Here is a 26,491-nt window from a genome sequence, read left to right as displayed (position 1 = left end):
TTTACTTTTACTAACTAAAATGTCAATGTATAATACATTTATGGATACTAACGTACTTAAATTTTTAATTGAGTTCAAAATCGCTAGAACATTTGGTTGTCAAATGATTGGTTCTCTAAGTCCAAGTTGTCTGATCAACAGCTTAATGCGTTGGATGTTTTTATTCCTGAATTATTTAATACTTTTTAATAATAATAATAACTTTGCCACGGAATGTTCCAGCAACTCATGGTACACATGTAGCCAGTATAGCCGCTGCAAATTTCCCGGATGCTCCAGAGAAGAACGGGAGTGGCACCAGGAGCTCAGCTAGTTTTCTTTATGCATAGGTAAGTGTTAATGTATTAACAGTAGATACGTATGATATATAACTTTCAGTAACATCTTCTACAACAGGTGGTTATCTACATGGAAGAGTATGAGAAATTTTAAAATCCGGAAAAATTCAGAGGATTCTGTAAACAAAACAGTCAGTGAACTTTGCCCTGATTAACTGAGCTTTGAAAAATAAATTTAAAGTCTTTCCTAACAAAGTAGTAGTTTTAAATCATTACTATAAAATGTAATAGAATTCTTTTCTTTTAAAAAGAGTTTATTGGTGGTGGTTCGGAAGTCACCTTTAAGCTGTTGGTCCCCAGGTTAAGTGTTAGAGAGGGCTTCTTAGGCCTAACTTCGCCTGGTAAAATAAGACATTCTTTCCTTTTTTTTTTCCTTTTTATTCACAATAATTGTATTAAGTATATAAGAAGTTAGTATTGTGTTTTCTTATTCTGAGTATTATAAATTTTATTAGATCTCTATGCATAAAAATGTACGTTTATTTTCTTTTTAGCAATTTTTATAATATTCTTAGCAAATGTTTTATAAGAATCAAATAAAATGAAAAGTAAGTAAATAAACTGTTTTTACATTTTGAGTTCTTCAATTTTCTAAGTAATTTATATTCTCTCTAAACATTCATAATTTGTTTTGGCATGTAAACATTTATAAACTACTAATTTTCCATCTGTGACAAAAAATTTTCCCGCAGTATCATTATTGTAATAACGTACTCATTTATATTTAAGATAATAGGGTTTTGATAGAGGAGAAAGAGCAGGTTTATCTTTACCAAATTGGTTATAATTTTTTATGTGAAATAGAAACATTAAATAATAAATAAATGTTATATTTCGTGCCCACTGAGCACCTCCAGAGAGAAAAACTCAGGGCAGAGGTTGACAAAGTGAATAACCTTCCAATCTGGAAAGGTACTATTGCAGTGTAGGTAACTATAGTATGGGACATAGCGAACCTGAGTTTTGGCAAATAACCTGTTGTTTAGTGAACTTGGGGCTGAAATATATTGTTTAAACTTTGCAAGAGCATAGAATATTGATTTCTTGTGATAATACTAGTATAACAATTATTAGAGCAGCACACACCAATATAAGTCCCCCCCTCTACATCTTGCGTCCATCAGGGTTGCCAATTTTACGTGAATGAGAAAGTACTGATCCACATCAATATCAGGGAACACCTGATGGTCTGCAGAGATTTGGCAACATAACCTCAAATGTCATCGGACTATTTTGGTGCGGGCTGCTCCAATTGAGATTTCTTTACATTATTAATCAATAAAAAGATATGTCTCATACTCTAGATTAAAGCTTCATCAGACCGCTTGAATTATCTAGTGATCCCAACAAATCAAGACCTCATTAGAAAACCTTTAGAGTTTAGAGTTTTCACAAAAGTAAACAAATTTATAATAGTTCTTTGTGGATTTTAAATAAAAAAATACACATAATTCAATCAGTAAAGCACATACGATTTGTACTTTGAGCTGGTGAACATTTATCAAAATACCCACATTGTGCAAATAAATTATATAAAATAAGATGACAAATGTGAGTTTTGTTTTAATTGTGGTATTTTGGCTTTTGTGTGTTACAGACAACAGACTTTTGTTTTACTGTGTTCTCTTTCAGCATGAAAAAAATACATAAAATAACTACAAAATGAATGAATTGTGACTGTTTTAGGAGATATCCGTCTTGAATCAATGGAGACTGGAACTGCTTTGGTCAGATCAATGATTCATGTAATGAACAGTGCAATCGAAAATGGGTACAAAATTGATATTATAAACATGAGCTATGGGGAGCGCACACATTTTAGTGGTTCAGGGTGAGTTGATTTATTTTACTTGATTTATAATAGTGAATTGTAAGTCAATTTGTCTTTCAATGGTGTCTTGATAGTCTGATGATTAACGGACTGGCAGATGTTGGATTAGTAGTGTTGGGTTACCGAAGGTCAGCTGTATTTCAATGAATTTAATGGTATGAGCCGATAAAGTTTTATTTATAATGTACTAAGAGGTATGCTTTTTAGTAAGAGCTGTTTTTTATGTCAGCGCTAGCATCGTGTCCTGATGTTTGTTGGAAACAACTGAGCTTAGTTGCAGCTATGTAGCTAACCTGTAATGTCTGTTCTGTGTTTTTAAAATGTTCAAAGATTTTCAAATCTCCCACCCATTTGAGGTTTAGTCAGTGATACAATTTTTGTCGGCAAGAAACCTGTTTCCTGTTAACATTCACCAGCAGTGTTAGTCCAGAGTGAAAACTGGCCGTTATCACTTGTGGTGCTGGAAAAATTTAATTTCTGTATATCTGTCCACACAATATTTCAAAAACAAACTGATCTATAGACTTGAATTTGTGCATGAGGCTTAATTTCTACAAGACGAACTCTGAGTTCGATGATGGTGCATGCCATTTCCATGGGATTTGGCTGAAGTTTAGCAAATATTTCTACATCGATCTTATGGGTAACTGTGATGGCAACTAGAAAATGTAGTACTCAATACTCCCGTACGAGATTCAAATATGTGATATATTAACACATGTAGCCCAACAATAAAGAATAAAGAATGATTTATTTTCTCATTTTCTTACAGGCTACACACATACATCAATACATAACGGTAAATTAATATAATGGAGTTATAATTTCTTAAATCTTGCCAGTTCTGACTGCACCATTACAAAAGACTGGAAATAAAAAATTACTTCTTCAAAATACCTATAAACTAAATTTATAGTTAAAATATAACCTACAACTAAATGCGCTTAGGCCTATACTTTACAATAAATGAGAAAATATAGGGCCTCCAAGGCTAAGCCTGTTTGGAGGTTCCTTATTATATTTTAACACATAAAAAACATCAGCAAACAACTTAATTTAACAATTTAGATCTCTCTTGAGGATATAAATTAATATATTATTTAATCAAAACAAAATATAATAATAGTTATAATCAACCTGCTTATTTGAGTTGGATTAGATTTTTCAAATTATTTGAAAATATATATATATATATATATATATATATATATATATATATATATATATATATATATGGGCCGTGAGGTAAAAAACCAGTTACTATGTCTGAATATATAAAACTGAATTTATATCCTCTAGTTGAAACAACCACCTTCCCAATTTTTAAAAAAATACTAATTTGTTATTTGAATTTTTTATATTGTTAGGTAATTTATTAAAAATCCACGGTGACATAAAAATGAATGATTTAGTAAAAAAAGTATTGTTTGGTTTTGAAACTCTTATATTTCCTGAATTTCTTAGTTTTAAGCTGTATTCATTTGCTTCTAAGTTGGTAGTATTTATTAAATCATAGTATTGTTTTAATACTTTATATATAAATAACATCTTGATAGGGAAAATCTTAAGCTGATTAAATAATGGTCGTGAGTGTTCAAATATATGTCTGTGGGTTATTAATCTGACAAAGTGCTTTTGCTGCATAAGTAATGAGTTTAAATTTGAATCATACGCACTTCCCCAAAGAAATATGCCGTATTCAATTCGACTTTGTTCAAGCGCGAAATATAACATTCTAAGTATTTTTAAATTGCAAATGTTTCTTAAAAAATAAAAAATTCTTATAATATTATTGAGTTTTTTCTGTAATTTTCGATATGTGAATTTTCCAATTAAATTCACTATCCATATGAATTCCCAAATATTTTATAATATCCAATTTTTGTATCGTTGAACAATCCATTGTTAAGCAATTATTGATTTGGCTTGATTTCAAAATACAGTCAGCACATCTATAGAAAACAGGTTCAAATATAATGTCATTTTTTCTGAGACTGAAATTGACATATTTTGTTTTTTCCGTACTTAAAAGCATATGGTTCATTGTGAACCACCACTGAATTATTTCTAGATCTTTGCTCATAGCAACGTGGATATCAGTCCAGCTATCTTTGACATAGCTAAGGGCTGTATCATCAGCAAATGATGTTAGTGTTCCTTGAAATCTGGCATCGCATAGATCATTTATATATATAATGAAAAGGATTGCTCCCAAGGATTGACCCTTGGGGCACGCCATATAAAATTTTACCCATTTCACTATATGTGGAGTGCATTCTGACACACTGATACCTATCCCGTAAATAACTTTCAAACCAAGAATAAGCTATTCCTCGAATACCACACCTATAAAGTTTTTTTAATAAAATTGTATGATCTACAGTGTCAAATGCTTTTTTTATATCTAAGAATAAACCACAACACATCTAACATCATTTTGGAATGACTTGGTGTGTAGGCCTTTATTATTTTAAACACTGACATAAACCCAATTCAATAAAAAGAAAATGTATCAGCAAGATATCTTGAGAAGATTTCATATGTAACTTGAAATTTTTCACGAAACTTGATTTCTATAAGAATGAGATCGTCTATGATGCATCATTCTTGTGTAAACTTCTTTTCTGTTTGATTATCTGTCTGTCTGTCTTAAAGAATGAAATGAGCTGTAATTTGAAATTTTTTCCTCCAAACTTAGCAAAGCCTATTATGATGACATGCGGTGCAGACTTCTTCCTTGTTGATAAAGTGGAACAAGTTTTTCAATGCTGATCTGATAACCTTTCATATCAAAGATCTTATCTAGTATGTCACTGTTTCTTTGAACTTTCATTTTCTCCAAACCGTTTTCTACTTAAACATTCCTTTAGTTTCAGGAAGAGATGAAAAGTAAATTAGGCGAGTGCCATATTCAAATATTTCCCTCTCAATGCTATAGATAATAGACAATGAGATTATGAAGCATTGTGTAGTCATGAGACCCAAGTTTGTTTCTATAGCCAGGATGGATTGTCCACTATGTTATGTAAAGAGATCTTTATGAGTTGAAGGAACTTACTTGTGTATGGTGCTCAAAGTGAAGCACCAGTTTTTCTGATTTTTTTTTCCTCAGCTTTTACATTTTAAGTTATAGCTTATAATTCTTTATCATGTCCATTGTTTCTTCCTTGATTAAATATTATGCACCATTTTCTCATAGAAAATCCATTCCATATGTTGTATCCATGTTTTATTTGCTTAAATTTCGATTGGCCTAACATTTAATGAAGGCTATTTAAGAAAATAATGACACTACACATTTAAAAAACATTATTCACCAATTACTTTCATTAGGGGTCTTTTTTGAAATAACATGACCGCTGCAGTCCGTAAGGAGAATACCCACTATGAGTCTAACAACTTAAATAACTGTACTATTTTAATATATGTGAATACAATATCAATGCAAAAAAATGGGTTTCAGAACATTATTTTATTAAATAATAAATAAACGTTATTAACAAGAGGAAGCACTATGGGTTTTTAAAATATTAATGAGAAAAACTATATTTTTGCCTCACCGTTTGAAGTTTGGACTTAAGTTTGTGCAGGCTATTGTCATTAAATCTTGGAGATGTTTGTCGATTATTCTGCTCTGGAATTTATTTTAACGAAGTTCATCTTAGATGCTGCTTCACAAACAAAATGAGAAGTTCCAAGGGTTTTTTTTTTTAATTCTGGATATTTATTAGCACAAATTGTATCCAAAACTTTTGACACAAATCTTTCTCTTTTTGATGTTTTAAAACTATATTTTCTTAGAAATCGTTCATTTCTATCTGGAGAGCAGCTGTATTACTCCTGAAAATATTTGCAGCTTCATTGCTCCATTCAGCAGGAGCAAGTACTGAGTATGTCAACAGTTTTTTTAAAATCTGTGAATCTTTTTTAAAATTTCCAAACAACTTTGTTATCAAATTTTCATTAAATTTTGCAATGGGTCTTAATAGGTGAACTAGTCCATTTATAGATCCAATCATTGTTGATGCACTGTCAGTAGTTACTTATAAAAGCTTGTTTAAATGGGTTTTTCCTATTGACAGCAAAATAATAAACAGCTCCTCAACAAAAGTTTTACTCATTTTATTCAAGAAACCAATTGTGCTTTATTAGTAAAATGAAAAATGACATGATTCATCCATAACCAAGGCATAGTCGGAATTATTTAACTGTCTTTCACATCACAATGATTTTCTTTTGCCAAAACTTGTGTGTTTCTAGAGTGAGTACTTGCAGATAACAGAATCCATCGAATAGTTTCAACAACATCTTTTTTATTATCACAGAAATCATTGCCTGCCTCAAGCATTTATTTCTCAAGATATAGATATGTATTTCTATGTCAGCATCGGTGAATGGTTTCATATGCTTAGCAAGAGTCCAAGAAATATGTGAAGAAGCGTTACCATATTTCTCCTGTTCAGTCATTGAACCACTCATGATTTGAGTAAAAAATAAGTAGCTTGGCAATAAACGCATAATTTTAGATTTGTACAGGTTACTACCATTTGGAAAATTGTCAGCAAATGATTTGTGTTTGGTCTCATAATGCCGTTTTATATTCGAGTTTTTAACTAACGCAACTGTTTGTTGATAAATCAAGCACTGCTTCAACACAATTTGGCAGTGTGAACCTATACAAATCGGTCCATTCTGGCAAAAACTGTCTATTTTTGCATCCACCTCTTTTTTTTCGGTTCCATTGTAAAAAGTTAAAGTTACTTTAACTCGTAGCATAGCAAACATATTTAGCACACGTAGTGTTGGCATTCATCAGTCAACATAAAAATAATACACTGATTGAAGACGTGAGTGGGCGGCATCAGCACGTACTTCCCCCTCCCCCGAACACACCGTGACGACTGACCATCTTGTGCTCTAATCCTATCCGTTGGTGAATCGATGAAAGGAAAGAGAAAGAACAGGAAGAATCAAATAACATACTCAAGTTAAATATGTAAAATATTTTGAATTGGTAACACGATGTCTGCACAAAATAGATTGGTGGTCCGCATCCGGACCGCTGTCTGTTATTTGGTGACCCCTGGGTTAAAGAATTACGGACAATAACTATTGTTATCCTTCTTAATATTGTCAATTCTCAATAATAAACTTTAAATTTCATTTGACAGGATTTTCAGGATCTGTCAGCCTTTCTATAACCTGAGTTCAAGAAATGTTTCAGGAAATTAGGGTATTGTACGACTGTAGTGTCCTGTAGATACCAGATTGCAGTTGCTGCCAAGTGAATCATAATCTTGTCAAAAGTCAAGTTCATATATTTTTTCAGACAAACCCTGTACATAATTGACGTTCCAAAGTGTTAAACAACAGTTTTAATTGTTTGCTCCACAGGCGGTGTGGTGAGTTGATGTCTGAGGTGATAGACAAGTATGGAGTGGTATGGGTAACAGCTGCAGGTAACCATGGACCGGCTCTGTGCACCATTAACACACCTCCAGACATTTCCGTCTCCAGTATCATCGGTAGGCTTCCATAAACATACAAATATAATGTATTTAAAACTATCAACTATGATTTGAGCTTTTTAAACTTAAGAAACTAATAAATGTAGTAGTATCTAGTCATAAGTTTCTAGTTGAGTAAATTCGTAACACTTGAGATTAAATTATTCGTATTATATTTGTATGGGACAGCAGGTTGCACCAATGTATAAAATCTTGGACTATGAGTCTGGGATTGCACAGCTGATCTTGCCTTTACTGGATCACTTTGTATCCATACGTGTTTTACACCTAATATTGTACGACTGCAACCCTTACACTGCTTGTTACTTTTTCCATGCAGATTATAATTATGGAGGAATTAATAGAGCAAGGTTGTAAAAGTGGATAGGCTCTTCTTAACCCTCTCCCGCTCGCAAGGCATGAATCGGCACGGTTACCACATAGCCACTGCAGCTTAAACGGCACAGATCGGCACGCACTGCTTTATCTACTAGAGCCGATAAGTGCTGCTCTCGAGTAGCAATATGTTGTACTACTACGGGTTGTTTGCTATCAGGAGACCATTCACTTTACTTTTACAGTAGATTTATTCCATTATTTTGCTATTTGTATTAGTTGTGCGGAAATAATGGCGGGTTGTAGTCGTACACTTTGTGACAGTGAAATCGATCTCGTTATTAGTAGTGATTGCGACGATTCAAGTGAGTGTAGTGATGTACCAGAGCCTTGTGAAATGGTTGGTGGCATTGAGAATGTAGTTCGGAGTGATCACAGTGGCAGTGACGGCGAGCCAGACAATGACCTTCACCAAGTAACTGCGCAACAAACAATCCCGCCCCACCGGCGCCCAGCTGTCCGTGTGCCCCCTCCCTGGTCTCGTACAGTCAACTTCATTGAACCAATAAATAGTAAAATAATTAATATATATAATTATAGTTAATTACAATGACAGAACGTGTGTAAGTTGAGGCGCTGCGTATTTTTACCGAGCGCGACCGGCAGAGCGAATTAATTCAGGTTAGAAGCACCGTGAGCACCTGGAAACAATGCGAGTGGGAGAGGGTTAATATACATGTTTATGTTTTGTTTGTTGTGCTTGTGTTGCATTCATACGTACGTGTGTTAGTGTACACATGTGTATATGTGAGTAAATGTAAAGCTTGTATTGCCTAATTGATGATTTAAGCTATCAAAGCTTTTGAATAAGTAGTGGTTTAAAATTGGTTAATTTTTACTAAGATTTCTTATTGGGGATGTCTCACGGGGACCAACCATTGATGGGGACAAGGGTGTGACTGTGTCTATCGCAGTTTTATTACAGTTGAGAATGTGAACAGGTGTGGGTGCCCCCCGGACATGATGGAAGCTGAGTACTCATTGCGTCAGAAACAGCCGGGAATGCAATTCACCTGGTCCTCACGGGGACCGACCATTGATGGGGACAAGGGTGTGTGACTGTGTCTATCGCAGTTTTATTACAGTTGAGGTTGTGAACAGGTGTGGGTGCCTACGTGTCCCCGGACATGATGGAAGCTGAGTACTCATTGCGTCAGAAACAGCCGGGGATGCAATTCACCTGGTCCTCACGGGGACCGACCATTGATGGGGACAAGGGTGAGACTGTGTCTATCGCAGTTTTATTACAGTTGAGAATGTGAACAGGTGTGGGTGCCTACGTGTCCCTGGACATGATGGAAGCTGAGTACTCATTGCGTCAGAAACAGCCGGGAATGCAATTCACCTGGTCCTCACGGGGACCGACCATTGATAGGGACAAGGGTGTGACTGTGTCTATCGCAGTTTTATTACAGTTGAGGTTGTGAACAGGTGTGGGTGCCTACGTGTCCCCGGACATGATGGAAGCTGAGTACTCATTGCATCAGAAACAGCCGGGAATGCAATTCACCTGGTCCTCACGGGGACCGACCATTGATGGGGACAAGGGTGTAACTGTGTCTATCGCAGTTTTATTACAGGTGAGAATGTGAACAGGTGTGGGTGCCTACGTGTCCCCGGACATGATGGAAGCTGAGTACTCATTGCGTCAGAAACAGCCGGGGATGCAATTCACCTGGTCCTCACGGGGACCGACCATTGATGGGGACAAGGGTGAGACTGTGTCTATCGCAGTTTTATTACAGTTGAGAATGTGAACAGGTGTGGGTGCCTACGTGTCCCCGGACATGATGGAAGCTGAGTACTCATTGCGTCAGAAACAGCCGGGGATGCCATTCACCTGGTCCTCACGGGGACCGACCATTGATGGGGACAAGGGTGAGACTGTGTCTATCGCAGTTTTATTACAGTTGAGAATGTGAACAGGTGTGGGTGCCTACGTGTCCCTGGACATGATGGAAGCTGAGTACTCATTGCGTCAGAAACAGCCGGGGATGCCATTCACCTGGTCCTCACGGGGACCGACCATTGGTGGGGACAAGGGTGAGACTGTGTCTATCGCAGTTTTATTACAGTTGAGGTTGTGAACAGGTGTGGGTGCCTACGTGTCCCCGGATATGATGGAAGCTGAGTACTCATTGCGTCAGAAACAGCCGGGAATGCAATTCACCTGGTCCTCACGGGGACCGACCATTGATGGGGACAAGGGTGTGACTGTGTCTATCGCAGTTTTATTACAGTTGAGAATGTGAACAGGTGTGGGTGCCTACGTGTCCCCGGATATGATGGAAGCTGAGTACTCATTGCGTCAGAAACAGCCGGGGATGCCATTCACCTGGTCCTCACGGGGACCGACCATTGATGGGGACAAGGGTGAGACTGTGTCTATCGCAGTTTTATTACAGTTGAGGTTGTGAACAGGTGTGGGTGCCTATGTGTCCCCGGACATGATGGAAGCTGAGTACTCATTGCGTCAGAAACAGCCGGGGATGCCATTCACCTGGTCCTCACGGGGACCGACCATTGATGGAGAAAAGGGAGTGACTGTATGTGCTCCGGGAGCTGCTATCACATCTGTCTCCTGCTTCACACTGAGAGGTTCCCAGCTGTTGAATGGGACTAGCATGTCTTCCCCTCACGCCGCTGGATGTGTAGGTCAGTTTTGCAATAAATCTTGGATATATTTATAAAATTCTAAATATATTGTGAATCCTCAATTAAAACAAAAATAACCCATTGGGTTGTGGCTGCTAGCTCCTATAAATGGAAAAATGGACATTTTCAACACAGTAGTGTTTATAAAGACAACGTTCTTTCCTTTTGGTGTAGCACAGAAGTTCTTAAATATGCATATGAGTACAGATCAATGTTCAGACTGTTGAGACTGTACAAAACACTTTGTGACCATTGTTGAACTGTTGTGGGGCTGGTAAATATCCAGCGGAATGATTATTTAAATACTTCAAAACAAGGGTATGTTAGTTTTTGAGCTTTATACAATACTTTTTGGTGTTTTGATGAAGTGTTCATCAAAACAAAATTCAAACACAACCATTTAATCAAAACAAAATTCAAACACAACCATTTAATGCCTTAAATTGAAATTAGTAACAATATTTAACCTTCAAGACAAAAATAAATGTATAAAGTAATTTTTGCACTTCTGCTGTCTTGTCTCTTTAAATGCATTGTAATAGTTTTCTTTTTTCATACACTTTGAATGATATGTTGAGAAAAGCTTTTCATCATTTTAATATACGCTTGAAGTAATGTATAAAGGTTTTTAGTGTTTCGTTACAGTGGTATTATATCTGTATCCACTGGATTACAGGCTTACAAGCAAATAGACAGACAAACAATTTTAATATTAAGATTTAAACTTTAAAGATAACTTAAACCTGGATATTTGATCAGTCTAATGATTTTTAGAGATGTGTTTATTTGTGAGGGAATAAATTTTCCTTTGAAATTATATTTATAGATACTTACCACCACATTTATGTTAAACAAGCAATACATTTTAACATTGACTTTATTATGTTTACTTTAGACTTGTTTAGTTATATTGTTCTTTCATTCTGGGGAAAGTTAATACTAAATGAGAACATTGGTATCGTTCATTATATAGTTTAAAAACTTATTTGCTGTTGTTTGTTTAATGGATTGCACATTCATTTAAGTATGTTTTACAGCACTTTTACTGTCTGGCATGAAGGCTAGAGGGCTTCCTTATTCTCCATTCTCAGTAAAGAGAGCCCTTGAAAATACTGCACTCTTTGTAGAATCCATGGACGTCTTTGCTCAAGGTTATGGTCTTCTTCAGGTAAAAGGTTTTTTTGGTTAAATTGAGTTTAATATTTAAATATTTAATATATAAACTTAATATATTAGTAAAGTCTGTATTTTTTTATGAAAATAAGGTTAGAAATGTATAAGGAAGAAATAAAAAATAAAATAGTGCTTATGAATGTTGGCTAGTATCCAGTCCAGATATAGCTCTTGAACAGCTATTGTTGGTATAAAAACATTACTATAATATCAACCTATTACTAACTACTATGCATGACCTGACATTTTGAATAAAAAATCAAGAAGCGTTATTGTCATTAAATACACAAAGGTACAATAGACATTGTCTGACAATATAAATATAATCTGCTTGAACACAAGCATAAAATAAATATACCCTTCTGAGACAGCCCGGAATGCTATCCTGAATCGGAGCCATCATCAGACTTCTCTGCAAAGCAGAACACACAGCAGACACCACCTTACTGTGCTGGAAGTTAACCTTAAGAACCTTATGTGTACTAAGCGAGGATCTGCTCTCATTAACCACTGCTCCAGGTCTTTGCCCTTAGTGTGGTTCAAAACAGTCGTCCTGATCGTCTATACAGGAGATCTAAGGAGCCTTCCGGCCCAGAAGAGTCCTGACCTTGAAGAATATCTTGGTAGAATGAGAGTTCTATAGTTCCCAACGATCACACCTCTCTTACCAAGGCAGTTTACCCTTATCCTCAGAGCTAGATCCCGCAATAATGATTCAAGTACGTTTTCTAACTTTTAATAAAGGCTAAAGAGTTTTCTTATTATTCATTCTCAGTTAAAAGTGTTGTTGAGAATGCAATGATGTATTTGCCTTCAGCCTATAGTTATCTTCAAATAAAAGCAGATTAAATTGAGCACAATACTTTGAAACAAAGAGTTTCCGCAAAATATTAAGATTTTCCGAATTAGCTGCTGTTTTTAATCAAGAGTAAATATATTTTTGCCACTTTTAAATATGCGATTTGTTTATCTGTTTGGTCTTTAAGATAATCATGTCTGTTGATTTAAATGTTCAAAATTGTATTGAAGGAACAATAATATTAAATCATTATCCAGTTAAATTTTTAACAAAAACCAATGACTTGTATAAAATATTGGTACTTTATACATTTTGCTTGGGCACTTCAAACTATCTTGTTCATCATATACCAATGCTTAATAAATAGCTCAATGAACCCAGGGATGCAGAATACGTTTGACCACTAAAATTTCCCCAGGACACTATTTTTTTTATGTACATTTTCCAGCTATAACAATACATCCGTACAGCAGTATTGCTGGGGCTTGCTGTTGTTAGTTAGCCCTACCAATTAAATTGTGATGTTAAACATTATTTCAATAACATTTATTTATTGTTATCTTAAAAAAGAAAATAAATAAGATAAAAACAGTGTTCCCTAAAATTCTAGAAGAACTAATACTAAAACTAGAAGTTAAGAAAGCAATGCTATTTCCATGATTAGTAAAATAATTTAAGAGATAACGCACATTTCAAAGCGGACAGCAGCACTGATATCACACATTCACAGAGAAACATTGTTCTAACATCATAGGGGAAACAATTCCCAACCCTCCCCTCCAACCCCTCCCCAGCCCTATCCCCACTCTGCCCGCCAGTATGTGGTGGGAGTAAGTGATCAACACGCATGGGATATGGCATATTTTACTGTATATCAGAATATAGGAAAATAATTATTAATATCATAATTAAAAAGATTTGACTATTTTACTGAATGAAAAAATTTACATGTAAAGGTCTACAAATATATGTACATTTATTCATTTATCTAAATACTATACATTTAATGTAACATTATTTTTAACTCTTACACATAAAACATGTTCTTTTACACCCTGTTTTATGTTATGAAATGTATTATTATTATTATTAAGTGTTATGTGTTAACACTTTTTTAATTGAAATAAAAAACGAATTCTAAATATCAGTGTACATCAAAAGGGTACAAAACTAAATAGTAACCTATTATGTTGAAATAATAGTATGAAATAATACTTTCCTCAAAACAGTGACATGTGCCCTATGTATATAATCATTACCTATATTAACTACCAAGTGTTTCGATTAATCAAGAAGATATTTTGGAGAACACTTATCGATGACATTTAAGAGTTTGTTTGCTACTTGTACATAGTCGTGAGTCATGACCAAATTAATTTTTCTATTCTTGTATTTTTTTTTTTAATCTAACAGGAAAATGTTTGGAAGAAAATGGAGTTCATATATGTGTATAAAGATTAAAATACTATTTATTGTAACCATGTATTATTTAGCATAAAAATGCCCAAATTATATTTGTATAATTTTCTTACATTACATTTTGAATCTTATCTTTATTGCAGGTCGACAAAATATTTGAAAATCTAGTAAACTACCACAACACTTAAATTACATTAAAATACAAAACCAATATTTAATACATATTATTGTTAATATATTAATACATAAAATACTTTTTTTTTTTTTTTTTTTTTTTTTTTGTGATGTGTCTGATGAAGGTATCTTGGATATCGAAAGGCCTCACAATAATATGTATTAAATATTGGTTTTGTATTTTAATGTAATTTAACAGTGACCAATATAAGCTCCATCTACAGCATACCACAACACTTCTGTAAGAGACTTGAGGTGTCATCTCTCTTGTACTGACCAAGTTATATTAGTAGAACTTTACACATAACTTAGTTATGGTAGGAAGGGTTAATTCAATTTGAACATTGAGTTTAGCTCCAGTTCACCTTCCTTTTATGCGGTGTATGGTATCTGACACTGTCTCAGACTTAAATTTTCATACATAATATTTTAACATGTTTCGGTGTTGCAGGTAGAGAAAGCATTTGAAAATCTAGTGAATTATCACGACTCTCCTGACAGAGAAGTGAGATTTCACATCTCCTGTGGTCCTGGCCACAACAAAGGCATCCACATCAGAAACGGTGTTCAGGATGTGCCCAAAGAATACACAGTTTCTGTGGAGCCATTCTTCGCTGATGCTGACAATGTAGGTTAGTCTTTGTACAAAAATTATATTTTCTATTATTGATGTTTAGCGCATTTTGTATTCAAAGGTAATAATATCCTGGTAACTCAATATATATTTTATAAATAGAGTCAGTGAAGAATATTTTTATATCAGGGTAGTTGAACTGGATGATTGGACCATCAGATATAACATTGGATTCGCAACTGATGACTATTCTGGGAAAATCCTGTCTTGTGAGGTTGCTTGAGGAATAGAACCTTGTGGATCATGCAGCTTGTGAGTCCTGCATGTGGTATCCATCGGCTGCATGTTGAGAGCCTTCTGATAGATGGACACATGATAAAAAAAGCCTAAGATTGAAAATGAATGATATGGCAGAATTCTGGGGAGCTTTTTTGTTTGATAAATGTCCCTGCCTGAAATGTTGTTACCATATGCAGGATACGAATAATGAAACACCGGTATAAAAATCAGTGATAGCATCAGTTGTTGCTTGTTGCTGTGGTCTCTGGTAGCATACAAGTATTCTTGATCCTGCACAGTTCTCTCAGCCTGCCTCACTAAAGGGGGGGATGCAGTATACAAATCAATAGATATCACTGAGTTTCAGCCCATTCACCATTGACCATCTAACAGCTTCCTTTAAGTCAAGATGTTATTGACCAGTGGTGGCTGTTGTAATTATGTCAGGATCATAAGAGTATGTATGCAGTTGAGAATTATCAGCATATAAATAACCCATTCAGTTCTGCAAACAGGCAGGAAAATCTACCGTGTACAGAATCGGTCCCAGACAGCTACCTTGAGGAACACCTCTCTTCCTTATAAACAGACTAGACTGACGAGGTCACTCCCTGTCTGGGTGACTTGCAGTCTGTCACAATTAAGACCCATTCAATTGACCATGTCATCACTGACTCCATCCCAATGCAGCTTTGCTAATAACATACCATGGTGCATTGAATCAAAAGCCTTCGAGTAATCTAATGTTGTAAGGGAACTTTGTCATGTCACTTGGCAGGTTGGTTATAGTAGTGCAGGTATTGTGATTTTATCTAAAGCCTAATTTTAATTTTGGCAATAATCGAGCTTGATTTCCAAAGTTCATTATTTGTTTCACAACTATTTTCTCTAGGATCTTTGACATAGCTGGTAATATTGATATTGGTCACAATTACTCGAATGTGAGTGGTGCTGTCATCTTTGAAATAAATCATAATAAAATATTTAAATTCAAACCTTACAACTATTTTAATTTACGAAATACATGGCACTACTCATATAATACTTCAGTTTGTTACAAAACCCAAAATATTTTAATTTCATCTTCACGTAGCAACCACGAAAGTGTGGTTAGTTCTTACTATTTCTTGTGATTTCTACCTGTACCCGGTGCTTTAGTAAGCGAGTAAAAATGTACTGATTTAGAATCAGACGTTACAAAGTACTCCTAAAATCGTACAGGTACAAGTTCCAGTTACTGTTACTGCTAAGAGTCCGAATACTTTGTACCGGGAATGATGGTAACCGTGTAATGTACTTGTACGGATTTATAATATGTTACAGAGTACTCCTAAATGGTACGGGTACAAGTTCTAGTTACTGTTAAGAGTTCGAATAATGTGTACCAAGAACGGTGGTAAGCGTGTAAAGTATCTACGAGATCGTAAATGCATCTACAACAGTATCCTGTATCGGGTACTTTTGGTTTATGGTAACTTGCACTCTCTGTACAGACGAGTAACCAGTACCAAAAGTATTTTTTATATTAGACCTGACGTGATCAGTTGTCACAGTAGTAAGTTGCCAAGCTCTGAGCAGTTCTGTACTGTGTTAGTTTGTTATTATTCATCACTACAAGACCCTGGGAACTCTGGCAATTGCACATTAAAACAAACAATTACTGGTTACAGTGAATTAACAAAACTTGCTTAATTTAATCTGTGTTAAAAATTAAATGTTTTAATTGGTGATTTACAAAATTACACACTGTGACCAATGCCTAATTTTGTAGACCACACAGTCATGAATTAAAGTTAAGATGGTAATTTAACAACAACCTTTTCATACTATTCTTAAATTTATATAGCAGAACTACAATTACAGTACACATGTATCTTATCTTCTATAAACATTTAGTTTTAATCGGATCACAAGTTATGAATTTTTAAAGTTTGAGTTTGGTAAAAAATTGACTTAAAACTGTATTTCTTTTGTTTTTTTGTTATCAATATAAGAACTGGAAGTTATTGTTATTAAACAGTTTGATATGTACAAACACAGAAATAAACAAGCTAATTAACATAACTGCTGTTATTATAGCTTAATTAGTTAGTTTGCGGTCAACTTTCAAACTAGGATACCTATACTTTTTTGTTCTGAGAGTAGATATCAAGATTTAGCTTCGTCTTAATTTGTGTTTTAAATTTAACTATTGTGTGCAATATTTTGTTAATATTATGATTAAATTTTGGTTTAGTTAAATACACTTCATATAAACTGTATGTGTTACAGATTTTAATTATCCCTGTATAAGCTTCTTCTGGTGATTTGTGGTAGAGTGGTTTTACTATCAACATTATACCCTCTGATCTGATCTTTGCCTTCCTTTTATTAGTTCAGAAGTACAATATTTAACGATTTTAGGACCTAGTATTTCAAAAATTTCCCAGGGGAGGGTCCCCGGACCTTCTTCTAGTATAGGGGGGTTTCCATACCCCTGACTCTCCAGTGTTCTGGAAACCCCCCAGGGAAGATTTCATATATATTATATTATCTTATAAATGTAAATATACCACCAACTATTGTACGAGACATATCAAAGCCTGAGTTGTAGCAAATTAATTGTTGTTTATGCACTTAAGTCTGAAATATATTGTTTAAACTTTGCGTGAGTATAGGAGATTAGTTTCTTCAGATAACACCAGTATTCAAATTATTACTTCAGATTATTATTTATAAATAATAAAGGGAAAGGATTAGGCTTGCTTCGTATGTCTCATACTCTAATAGAAATCAGACTTAGGTAGTACGAGAAAATTATTGTCAAACCACAATATTTCAGATTTCTCAAATGTCTTATTCCTAAATACTGTGATCATGGTATCGTGTTGGGTCCTAAGTATATGGTTTAGTTTAACTTTTAATTCAAAATAAACAGTAAATTCATAATTTTTTTTATTTTTCGGATGTACCTTTTATATCACATATTCTTCAAAGTGAAACTATAGCTGTCATCTTTATGATCATAATATACATTATTATCAAGTGTAACTCGTATTTTCCAGAACCAGAAAGGAAAATTGACTTCCAGATGTCTCTAGTGCTAGCTTGTAGTGCATCTTGGGTACAACATCCATCCCACTTCGAAATGATGAACATATCCAGAGCAATATCCATCAGAGTGGATCCTAGAGGGTTACCTCCAGGAGTTCACAAACACATGGTATGAGTTAAATTTACCATTACAATTTTAGTGCTGGGGTATTTATAAATAAACATAAGATTTGTGTTTTGTTTCTTAACTTCATTAACCTTTTTATTGCTGATATCCTATACATCAAATATCTGCCTCTGGGTACGTGTTACTGTAATGTATAAGGTAAAATGGCAAATTATTGTATTTAGATTTTTTAGTAGTTAGGGTTACTGAGTCATTTGTACCATTTTGGCTTTATATTTTTTCTTCAGTTACTTTTAACAGAGGCCATGTTATTCTCGGCTTTTTTGAAGTGTTGGTTTAGGGGAAAACATGCATGGTGCTGCTATTTTTGTTAATAAACCTGGCTTTAGACATACTTTAACCCTGGAATTGGCAAACGCCCGATATCGGGTGTTTTAATACGTCTTTTATTTCTCAATATTACGTACTTAAAACACGATCAAAGAGTATCGGTATTGATACCAATCGAAAGAGGAAGGTTCAATTTATGTAAATAATACACTAATAAATAATTTATCGTTTCGTTACACGTCCATACGTCTTATAATCTCTGAACTATTTGTTTACATTCTCCCGCGTACCACGTTAGTTGCGCGCGCAGCGATGAGTCAACTGGTTCATTCGGCTATTGTTATTTCGTCAGCTGCATGGTGTCCTGTCTGGTTTATTGTTTGTTTGAGTTCGTTGTAATGATGGTTGTGTATATTACACAATAATAGTAAGTTTTTTGTGCGTGTTCAAGTCAAGTCAAGTCAAGTCAAAATATCTTTATTACATTATCTTCAAGATAAGTACAGTGTCATAAAGTTTACCTTAAGAGCTAATGCTGTGGTAACATTTTACATTTAGTTACAAATTAGAAGTTCTGTCAAAGAATTCGTTTTACAGAATAGAAGGGCCGGTCTTGTAGCCAGATCTTTAGGCGCTGTCCAAAGAGTAGCTTGTCAGTTTTTCTTCATTTCTTCTGGCAAGGCGTTCCACATCTTTGCCCCAGAGTAGCTTGTTTTCTTCTCTGTAGAGCTGAGATGGTGTATAGGTAGGCAGTAGTTGTGAGCATGCCTGGTGTTGTGTTGGTGGGTTTGTGATCCATTGCTTGCTAGTTCGGGCATCTTGATATATACGTGTTTTATTGCCTCTAGGATGTACAAATTGTGTACTGTGAGGATCTTTAGCTCCTGGAAGGCTTTTCTACAAGATTCTCTGGATTGTAAGTTGCTCAGAATTCTGATTGCTCTTTTTTGGAGGACAAGGACACGTTGGAGATTTCTTGCTGTAGTACCACCCCAGACAGCAATTCCGTATTGTAGATGTGATTCGAAAAGGGCATGGTAGGCTATTTTAGCTGTTGTCATGTCACATAAAATTTTTATTCGTCTTATCACAAACAGCCCTGTGCTTAATTTGCTGCAAAGAGAGTCTATGTGTTTCTGTCCATGATAGTTTGTCATCCAGAGTAACACCAAGATACTTGGTAGCTGTAGCTTCTTCCAGCTCAGGCAGTCTTCCAGTGTGCTCTTTTCGTCTCCCCCTGACTAGTTGCTTGGTTTTGTTTTCATTCACAACAAGGTCATTGTTGTGACAGTATTGAACTGCCATGTTTAGTGCAATATAACTGTCCACTTCCAGTTGTTCTGCCTTTGGTCTGCCAAGAAGTAGTACAGTGTCATCAGCGTACATTAGAGACTTGCAGTAACCTTGCATATGCTTAGGGAAGTCATTCGTGTAAAGGATAAAACAGAACAGGCCCCAACACTGATCCTTGAGGGACTCCTCTTGTGATTGGCTTCAGTTTGGATCTAATTGATTTTGATTTGCCATTTGCTGAATGTGTTATTTCCACCAGTTGGCTTCTGTTGGTTAGATAGCTGGAGAACCATGATTTTGCACTTCCCTGTATTCCAAGAGCTGTTAATTTCCTTATGAGATAGTCATGATCCAGGCAGTCGAAGGCTTTGCTGTAGTCTAAGAGGATGGCAGTCGATGTGTTTCCCTCTTCTTCTTGGTCAAGTAGGAATTCCACTAAGCTGATCAGTGCTGTGTTAGTCGATTTCCCAGCCAGAAAGCCATGTTGATGTGGTGTCAAAAGCTGATGGAGTGTCAGGTGGTCAAAGAGTCTAGTCAAGACAATTTTCTCAATTATTTTAGAAAAAGTGGGTATCAATGAGATGGGGCGGTAGTTAGCTGCTTGTGTGGGAGAGTCCTTTTTGAATTTAGGGTATACTTTAGCAATTTTTAGTGCCGAAGGGAAGATACCAGAGTTAAAAGACTTATTGGTGATGTCTACCAGAGGGTCCACCAGTTCATTCTCACATATCTTTAGCAATCTAGAGGATATATCATCGTACCCTGCTGAGGATTTAGGCTGCAGTGATTTGATTATTTTGGAAACTTCTTGCCTGCAAGTTTTGTGTCAGTATAAGATTTGGAAGGTCTGTTGAGGGGGCTGGTAAAGATTGTTGTTTGTCTATGTTTCCATTTTTCATAATTGTTTCTTCTGCTTTTGTGGTGAAAAAATTATTCAGATAGTCTGCTATTTCTGATGGGTCTGATTTATCCTGTCCATTGATGTCGATTTTGGTCAGCTGATTTATTTCTGTTTTAGTTTTCCTTTCTGAGTTGATTATATGCCAAATGGTTTTTGATTTGTTATCAGCCTCAGCAATTTTTAGTTATATTGGTGTCTTGCCTTATTTTTCGGAGCTGTAAGTCATATTCCTTTTTTAAAAGGAATGCTCTCCTCTTATGTTCCTCACTACCGCTTGTGTGGTATAAGTTTTGTGCTCTTAAAAACTGTTGTTTTAATTCTGCTGCAGTTGGATCATTGACTGGATGTTTTTTGTATCTTTGTTGCCTCGTAGTAATTAGTGGACATGTATAGTTTAGTGCCTGTTGAATGGTAGTGTTAAATTTATCATATGCATCATTTGGATTTGTTGTTTTATAGACATCATCCCAGTTTTCTTGTTTCAATGTGTTTTTTAAATTGAATAAATTTCTATTGGTCATATGTCTTTTTGTCATTAAAGTGGGTGGTGAGTCCATTTTGATAGCAATTCTGCATATTTGTCCTGTATGGTCAGATATACAGGTGTCTATTACTTGAACATTCAGTTCCTCTGCCATTAAGTTGGTACAGACACAGTCAATTGATGTTTGAGATGTTGGTGTTTTTCGGGTTGGGGGGAGCTCAGCTCTATACATGTTGTGGCTACTAAGAATGTCTCTTAGCTTGTGGTGGTCAGTATTTTTAGCAAGGCAGTCAATATTTATATCACCGATAAGTAATGTAGAGCTTCTCTCAGCATTGATTTTTTCAAGGACGTCATTGATCACTTCTAGTCCTGTATCCAGGTCTCTGTGCGTTCTGTAAATTCCAATAATGTAGATAATTGTTTTCTTGATAGTTACCTTTACGGCGGCCATTTCACAGGTCATCTCAATGCAGAATTCTTTTAAGTCAACTACATCTATGTTATGTCCTACCAGGGAGTTTCGTATGAATATGGCTACACCTCCTTTTATGTGGTTTTCACGGCAGAATGCAGTTTTCAAAGAGTAGTTGGTGAGTCTGGTGTTATCAAGGCTTTCCTTTTTTTGTCCGTGCTCTGTTATGATTACCACATGAGGTTTTAGGGTTTCTAGCTCTGCATTAAGTTTTTCAATTTTGTTTGATATCCTATCTGTGTTTTGGTGAAAGATTGTTAATGGTTTTCTTTGCTGTTGCTCCCTCTTATTTGAATATTTGTGTTCCAGATGATCCTTGTTTTGAACTTGTTTTCTTTTCTTTCTCGCAGATCTAAAAAATTGCTACTGTTGGTGTTAACCGCTGTGCTAGTTTCCCTAGTCACTGGTGGTTGAGACAGTTTTTCTGGCGGGGTTTGGCTGGCTCCCCCTGTAAGGTCTGACTGCAGCTTAGTTGTCGTGTAGCTGGTTTCCCTTGTCACTGGTGGTTGAGACAGTTTTTCTGGCGGGGTTTGGCTGGCTCCCCCTGTAAGGTCTGACTGCAGCTTAGTTGTCGTGTAGCTGGTTTCCCTTGTCACTGGTGGTTGAGACAGTTTTTCTGGCAGGGTTTGGCTGACTCCCCCTGTAAGGCCTGGCTGCAGCTCAGTTGTCGTGTAGCTGGTTTCCCTTGTCACTGGTGGTTGAGACGGTTTTTCAGGCGGGGTTTGGCTGATTCCCCCTGTAAAGCCTGATGGTAGTGTCAGATTAGTTTCTCCTATCCTTAGTTTAGTCTTTGCCATCTGTAGAGAGACGCTGAATACGTTCTTTCTGTGAAAGCTCGGAATTGATTTGTTTCCTTTAGAGTTTAATTCGTTTGGTTTTAAGTTGCCCTTTTTGGTTGGGGTACCATGTTTGCTTTTAGAATTTACAGCTTGGGATTGATTTAGGAGTAGATTTAGGTTACATTCCATGATATTTTGTTTCTTTTTTATGTTTTCCAGTTCAAGCAGGAGCACTGGCGATGTGAAGTGGGAGTTTGTATTTGTGATAGGGTTAGAGATTTCTAAAATATTAAATGAGGTTGATGTGGCTGAGATTGGTATTTTATTGTCCGTTTGTGTCTCTCTTTCACTATAAGTTTGTAGATTTGCTGGCTGACTTTTACTTTCTTGTAAGTGGTTTACCTGTTTAGTCAAGGCCAGATTTGTTTTTTCCAGACTATGTATTTTATCTAAATGTTTAATGATCAATTGGTTTTGATTTGTGTCATGTTCTTCAAAAATTTGTTGTAGTTCAAATTTGGCTTGTTTACTTTTATCCAGTTGACGTAAGGTATCTTCTAATTTTTCTTGAAGTCTCTCTATTTGATTTAAGTGTTTTTTCTTCATCAGTCAGCATTGCCTCATTTTTGGATTCCAGGCTTGTTATTGTGGTTTTTAAAATGATTGTTTCCTGTTTTAAATCACACAATTCATGTTTGAGTTTATTGTTTTCACAGAGCAAAGCATTTCCTACTTCTGCTGCTAATGTTAATGAAGTCTCTAAGTCGGCTTCCACTAGATTTTCATGATTTTGGATTTTGGTTTTTACTTCTTCAAGGTTGTTTTCAGACATCAGAACTCGCTGTTTTGGTGTCTGAATAGGCTTCAACCTAGCAGTTGGCGAGGACTGGTGGAGAGAAAGACTGTTCTGTTTGGTCACATCTGCCTCTCCCAAGTCATTATTTACAACCGCTTTACATTTAAAGCATTCCCACTGTTCTATTTGGGAATTAGTGAGTTTCTTGAGATGTTTGTCTGGCCAGTTTAGGCACTTGGAGTGATACCACAGTTTACAGGTACCAGTGCAGGCAATTCCTTGGTATTTAACACCTGTGCCACACACTCCTCATGGATATTTGGACATTTCTAGTTTTTTGAGACAAGGGTTTTCAGATGCCTTTTGTTGAAGGATAGAATAACATAAGTTCTAGTGTTTTTAAAAAGATGTATACAAGTCACATATGTTTGTCATTCAAGTGCCAAGCACTTCTAATCTATTTAAAATCGTAAGTGTAAAATAAATTATATGTAATTGTATGTTTACGTAATGGATCGTAATTTCCGCGATCGTTCAAGTGACATTCGAGAACTAGTTGTACATTGATAACAATCGAAAGAGTAAGGTTCAATTTATGTAAATAATACACTAATAAATAATTTTATCGTTTCGTTACACGTCCATACGTTTTGTAATCTCTAAACTGTTTGTTTACATTCTCCTGCGTACCGCGCTAGTTGCGCGCGCAGCGATGAGTCAACTGGTTCATTCGGCTATTGTTATTTCGTTACCTGCATGGTGGTCTGTCTGGTTTATTGTTTGTTTGAGGTCGTTTGTAATGATGATTGTGTATATTACACAATAATAGTAAGTTTTTTGTGCGTGTTTACATAATGGATCGTAATTTCCGCGATCGTTCAAGTGAAATTCGAGATCTAGTTGTACAAGAAATAAACAGCAAAGAGGATTCCGATTTAGACATTCAATCAGAACATAATTAAAAAATATATAATAAAAAATTAAAAAATAGAAAATTAATATAAACTAATAGTTACAAGATTGTACAAATCCAAGTGAGCTTTGAAGTTCTTACTTTTGTTGGTAAGTAGCACTTTCGAATGCCAGTGTATGATTTTTGTATCGTTTACCACATGTAAAAATAAATACCTAATAAACTATGTGTTGTTTTACTTTTACTCAAAATTAAATGCTCTTCCTTTAGTATATTTTGGATTTTGCGTATCACTAACAACAACAATTTTACAAATCAAAAACTTTGAACTAACTTTTCTTTTTTCTAAAAAACATTTTTTTCCTAAAGAGGTAGAGTAAGGGTATTTTTTTTGTTTTAATTATATTATGTGAAAATTGTTCCTTGAACAATGCTGAATAAATAAATATATAATATGACATAGGTACTTTATATTAAACATGTAATAATAAAATAAATATAAGGCAATGTATGAAGTACTAAAACACTCTGCCACTGAGAGAAATATGACCGCCAGTTCCAGGGTTAAGAGATATATATTTATAGTTTCAATAAACATTGAATCACAAAAAGTTTCGCCGGGACTCAAACCCGGACCTCTCCCTTGCCGAGTGAATGTGCTACCATTACACCACAGATAGAAATATGTTGCCTGTATGTCCCTTACTTTGATTCCAACCTTCAAACTTCTCTGGAATCATCAGCATAGAGAAAAACATATTTATAGCAATATTGCACTGTAATGTTGTTAGCTGTGTTTGTCAATGTTCCAATGTTGTTTAGTTCAGTGTGCGCAATAAAGTTTTTTTTGTATAAGCGACTGTTGTCATAATGTCATAATGCTTACTAAGGTCCATTGAAGTTGATGTGGAGTTAGATAAAGAAATAGAACCGGGTATTTCTTTTGATGAATTACTTGATGACATTAGTGATATATACCCAACAACTGCCTTTACTTTTAGAAGAAATTTATTTATTAGAGTTGTAGCATTAGGACCAATTATTTGTCTTCTGAATCATCATAAAATATTTTACTTAGATAGTTTTAAAAAGGTTAAAACCCAAACTCAACCAGAACCAGGGATTAGTTGAAACTCAACCTAGTTGTTTAGGTGGTGATCTAGGCCTAAACTTGCTGCCAGACAGACAAGGCAAGTTTTGAGTGAGGGTTCAGATATCAGGATACCAATATAATTTTGACAATGAGCCTAACTCTTAGCAAAGAGTTTATGGAAATAAAACTCATGATTTCATACATAACTGTGCATTTCACGAAAATCCTTGTCCAAACGCTGTAACTATGACCCTCAGACAACACAACCTATTTATTACTTTTACTTGTTTTTTACTGCAACCCTTTTAAGATTATTTACCGATTAGACTAATAGGTATACAGCCCAAACCTTATCTAGTAGACATGACACTTTATCACTTACAAGTGGATTTAGTAAATGGAGTCCGGTGACTGTTCCAGAAATTTAAAAAGTTCATTGTAGTTATTTTCAACATGGTGTTGATCCTAAAATCTACAACAAATGTATACTGGGCACAGAGTAGTTCCCAAGCAACTCCTTGGTTTTGTCTGTCTGACTGGACAACTCAGGGATTAAATGTGCTATAGGGTTGAAATTTTGCATCCAACCGTAGCGAAGCCTGTTATGCAATATAAGGTGTAGTGTACTTTTACCTTGTTTATATTTAGGACCTATCATATAAATAAGTATCAATATTTATAGATATATAGAAAATTATGAATTCGACTATAAAAATGTAGTTTAAATATGCTTAGAAAGCAGTATATAGATAAAAACTTTGAATTTACTCTTCCTTGACATTGAGTTTATCTGAAAGAAATTGTGTAAAGGTTTACAAGTGTATTGTTATGTAACAGTGTAAGAGCGTACGATGTGAACAAACCGGAAAAAGGCCCAGTGTTCAAAGTGGAGGTGACAGTGGTCCAGCCGCACGTGTTAGATAGTCTGAAGCCAGAGCTGGTGTGCAACACAGTGTACTTTGATCCGAACACCATCCGGAGACACTTTATCCTGGTGCCTGACCCCGTCTCATGGGCTGTCATCAAACTGCGGGGCCTGGAGCGGGAGAACTTTGGCCGCTTCGTCGTTCACTGCATCCAGCTGAGACCCAAACACTCGTGCAAGGCAATAGAGTTCCACAA

General features: G+C 35.4%; 1 protein-coding gene across 1 annotated transcript; it reads left to right on the top strand.

The window, feature by feature from the left end:
- The first annotated feature begins 319 nt into the window (after window positions 1-319).
- Window positions 320-26,490, top strand: LOC124361751 (tripeptidyl-peptidase 2-like). Its single transcript, XM_046815712.1, has 8 exons — window positions 320-329; window positions 2,025-2,169; window positions 7,564-7,694; window positions 10,494-10,727; window positions 11,765-11,895; window positions 14,744-14,924; window positions 18,190-18,347; window positions 26,207-26,490. The coding sequence occupies exons 2-8, from the start codon at window positions 2,045-2,047 to the stop codon at window positions 26,291-26,293; spliced, it is 1,047 nt and encodes a 348-aa protein (XP_046671668.1). The 5' UTR covers window positions 320-329; window positions 2,025-2,044; the 3' UTR covers window positions 26,294-26,490.
- The last annotated feature ends 1 nt before the right edge of the window (window position 26,491 follows it).

Source organism: Homalodisca vitripennis, chromosome 5 (genome assembly GCF_021130785.1).
Source record: "Homalodisca vitripennis isolate AUS2020 chromosome 5, UT_GWSS_2.1, whole genome shotgun sequence".
NCBI classification, from domain to species: Eukaryota; Metazoa; Arthropoda; class Insecta; order Hemiptera; family Cicadellidae; genus Homalodisca; species Homalodisca vitripennis.
Note: the sequence above shows the minus strand (reverse complement) of the source record. Positions and strands in the feature narration are given on the sequence as shown.

Excerpts from the sequence above, each read along its gene's own strand:
- LOC124361751 (XM_046815712.1), top strand. The coding sequence starts at position 2,045 with ATGGAGACTGGAACTGCTTTGGTCAGATCAATGATTCATGTAATGAAC. Across the intron at positions 2,170-7,563 it reads ACACATTTTAGTGGTTCAGG|GCGGTGTGGTGAGTTGATGT; the intron begins GTGAGTTGATTT and ends TTTGCTCCACAG. Across the intron at positions 14,925-18,189 it reads CGCTGATGCTGACAATGTAG|AACCAGAAAGGAAAATTGAC; the intron begins GTTAGTCTTTGT and ends CGTATTTTCCAG.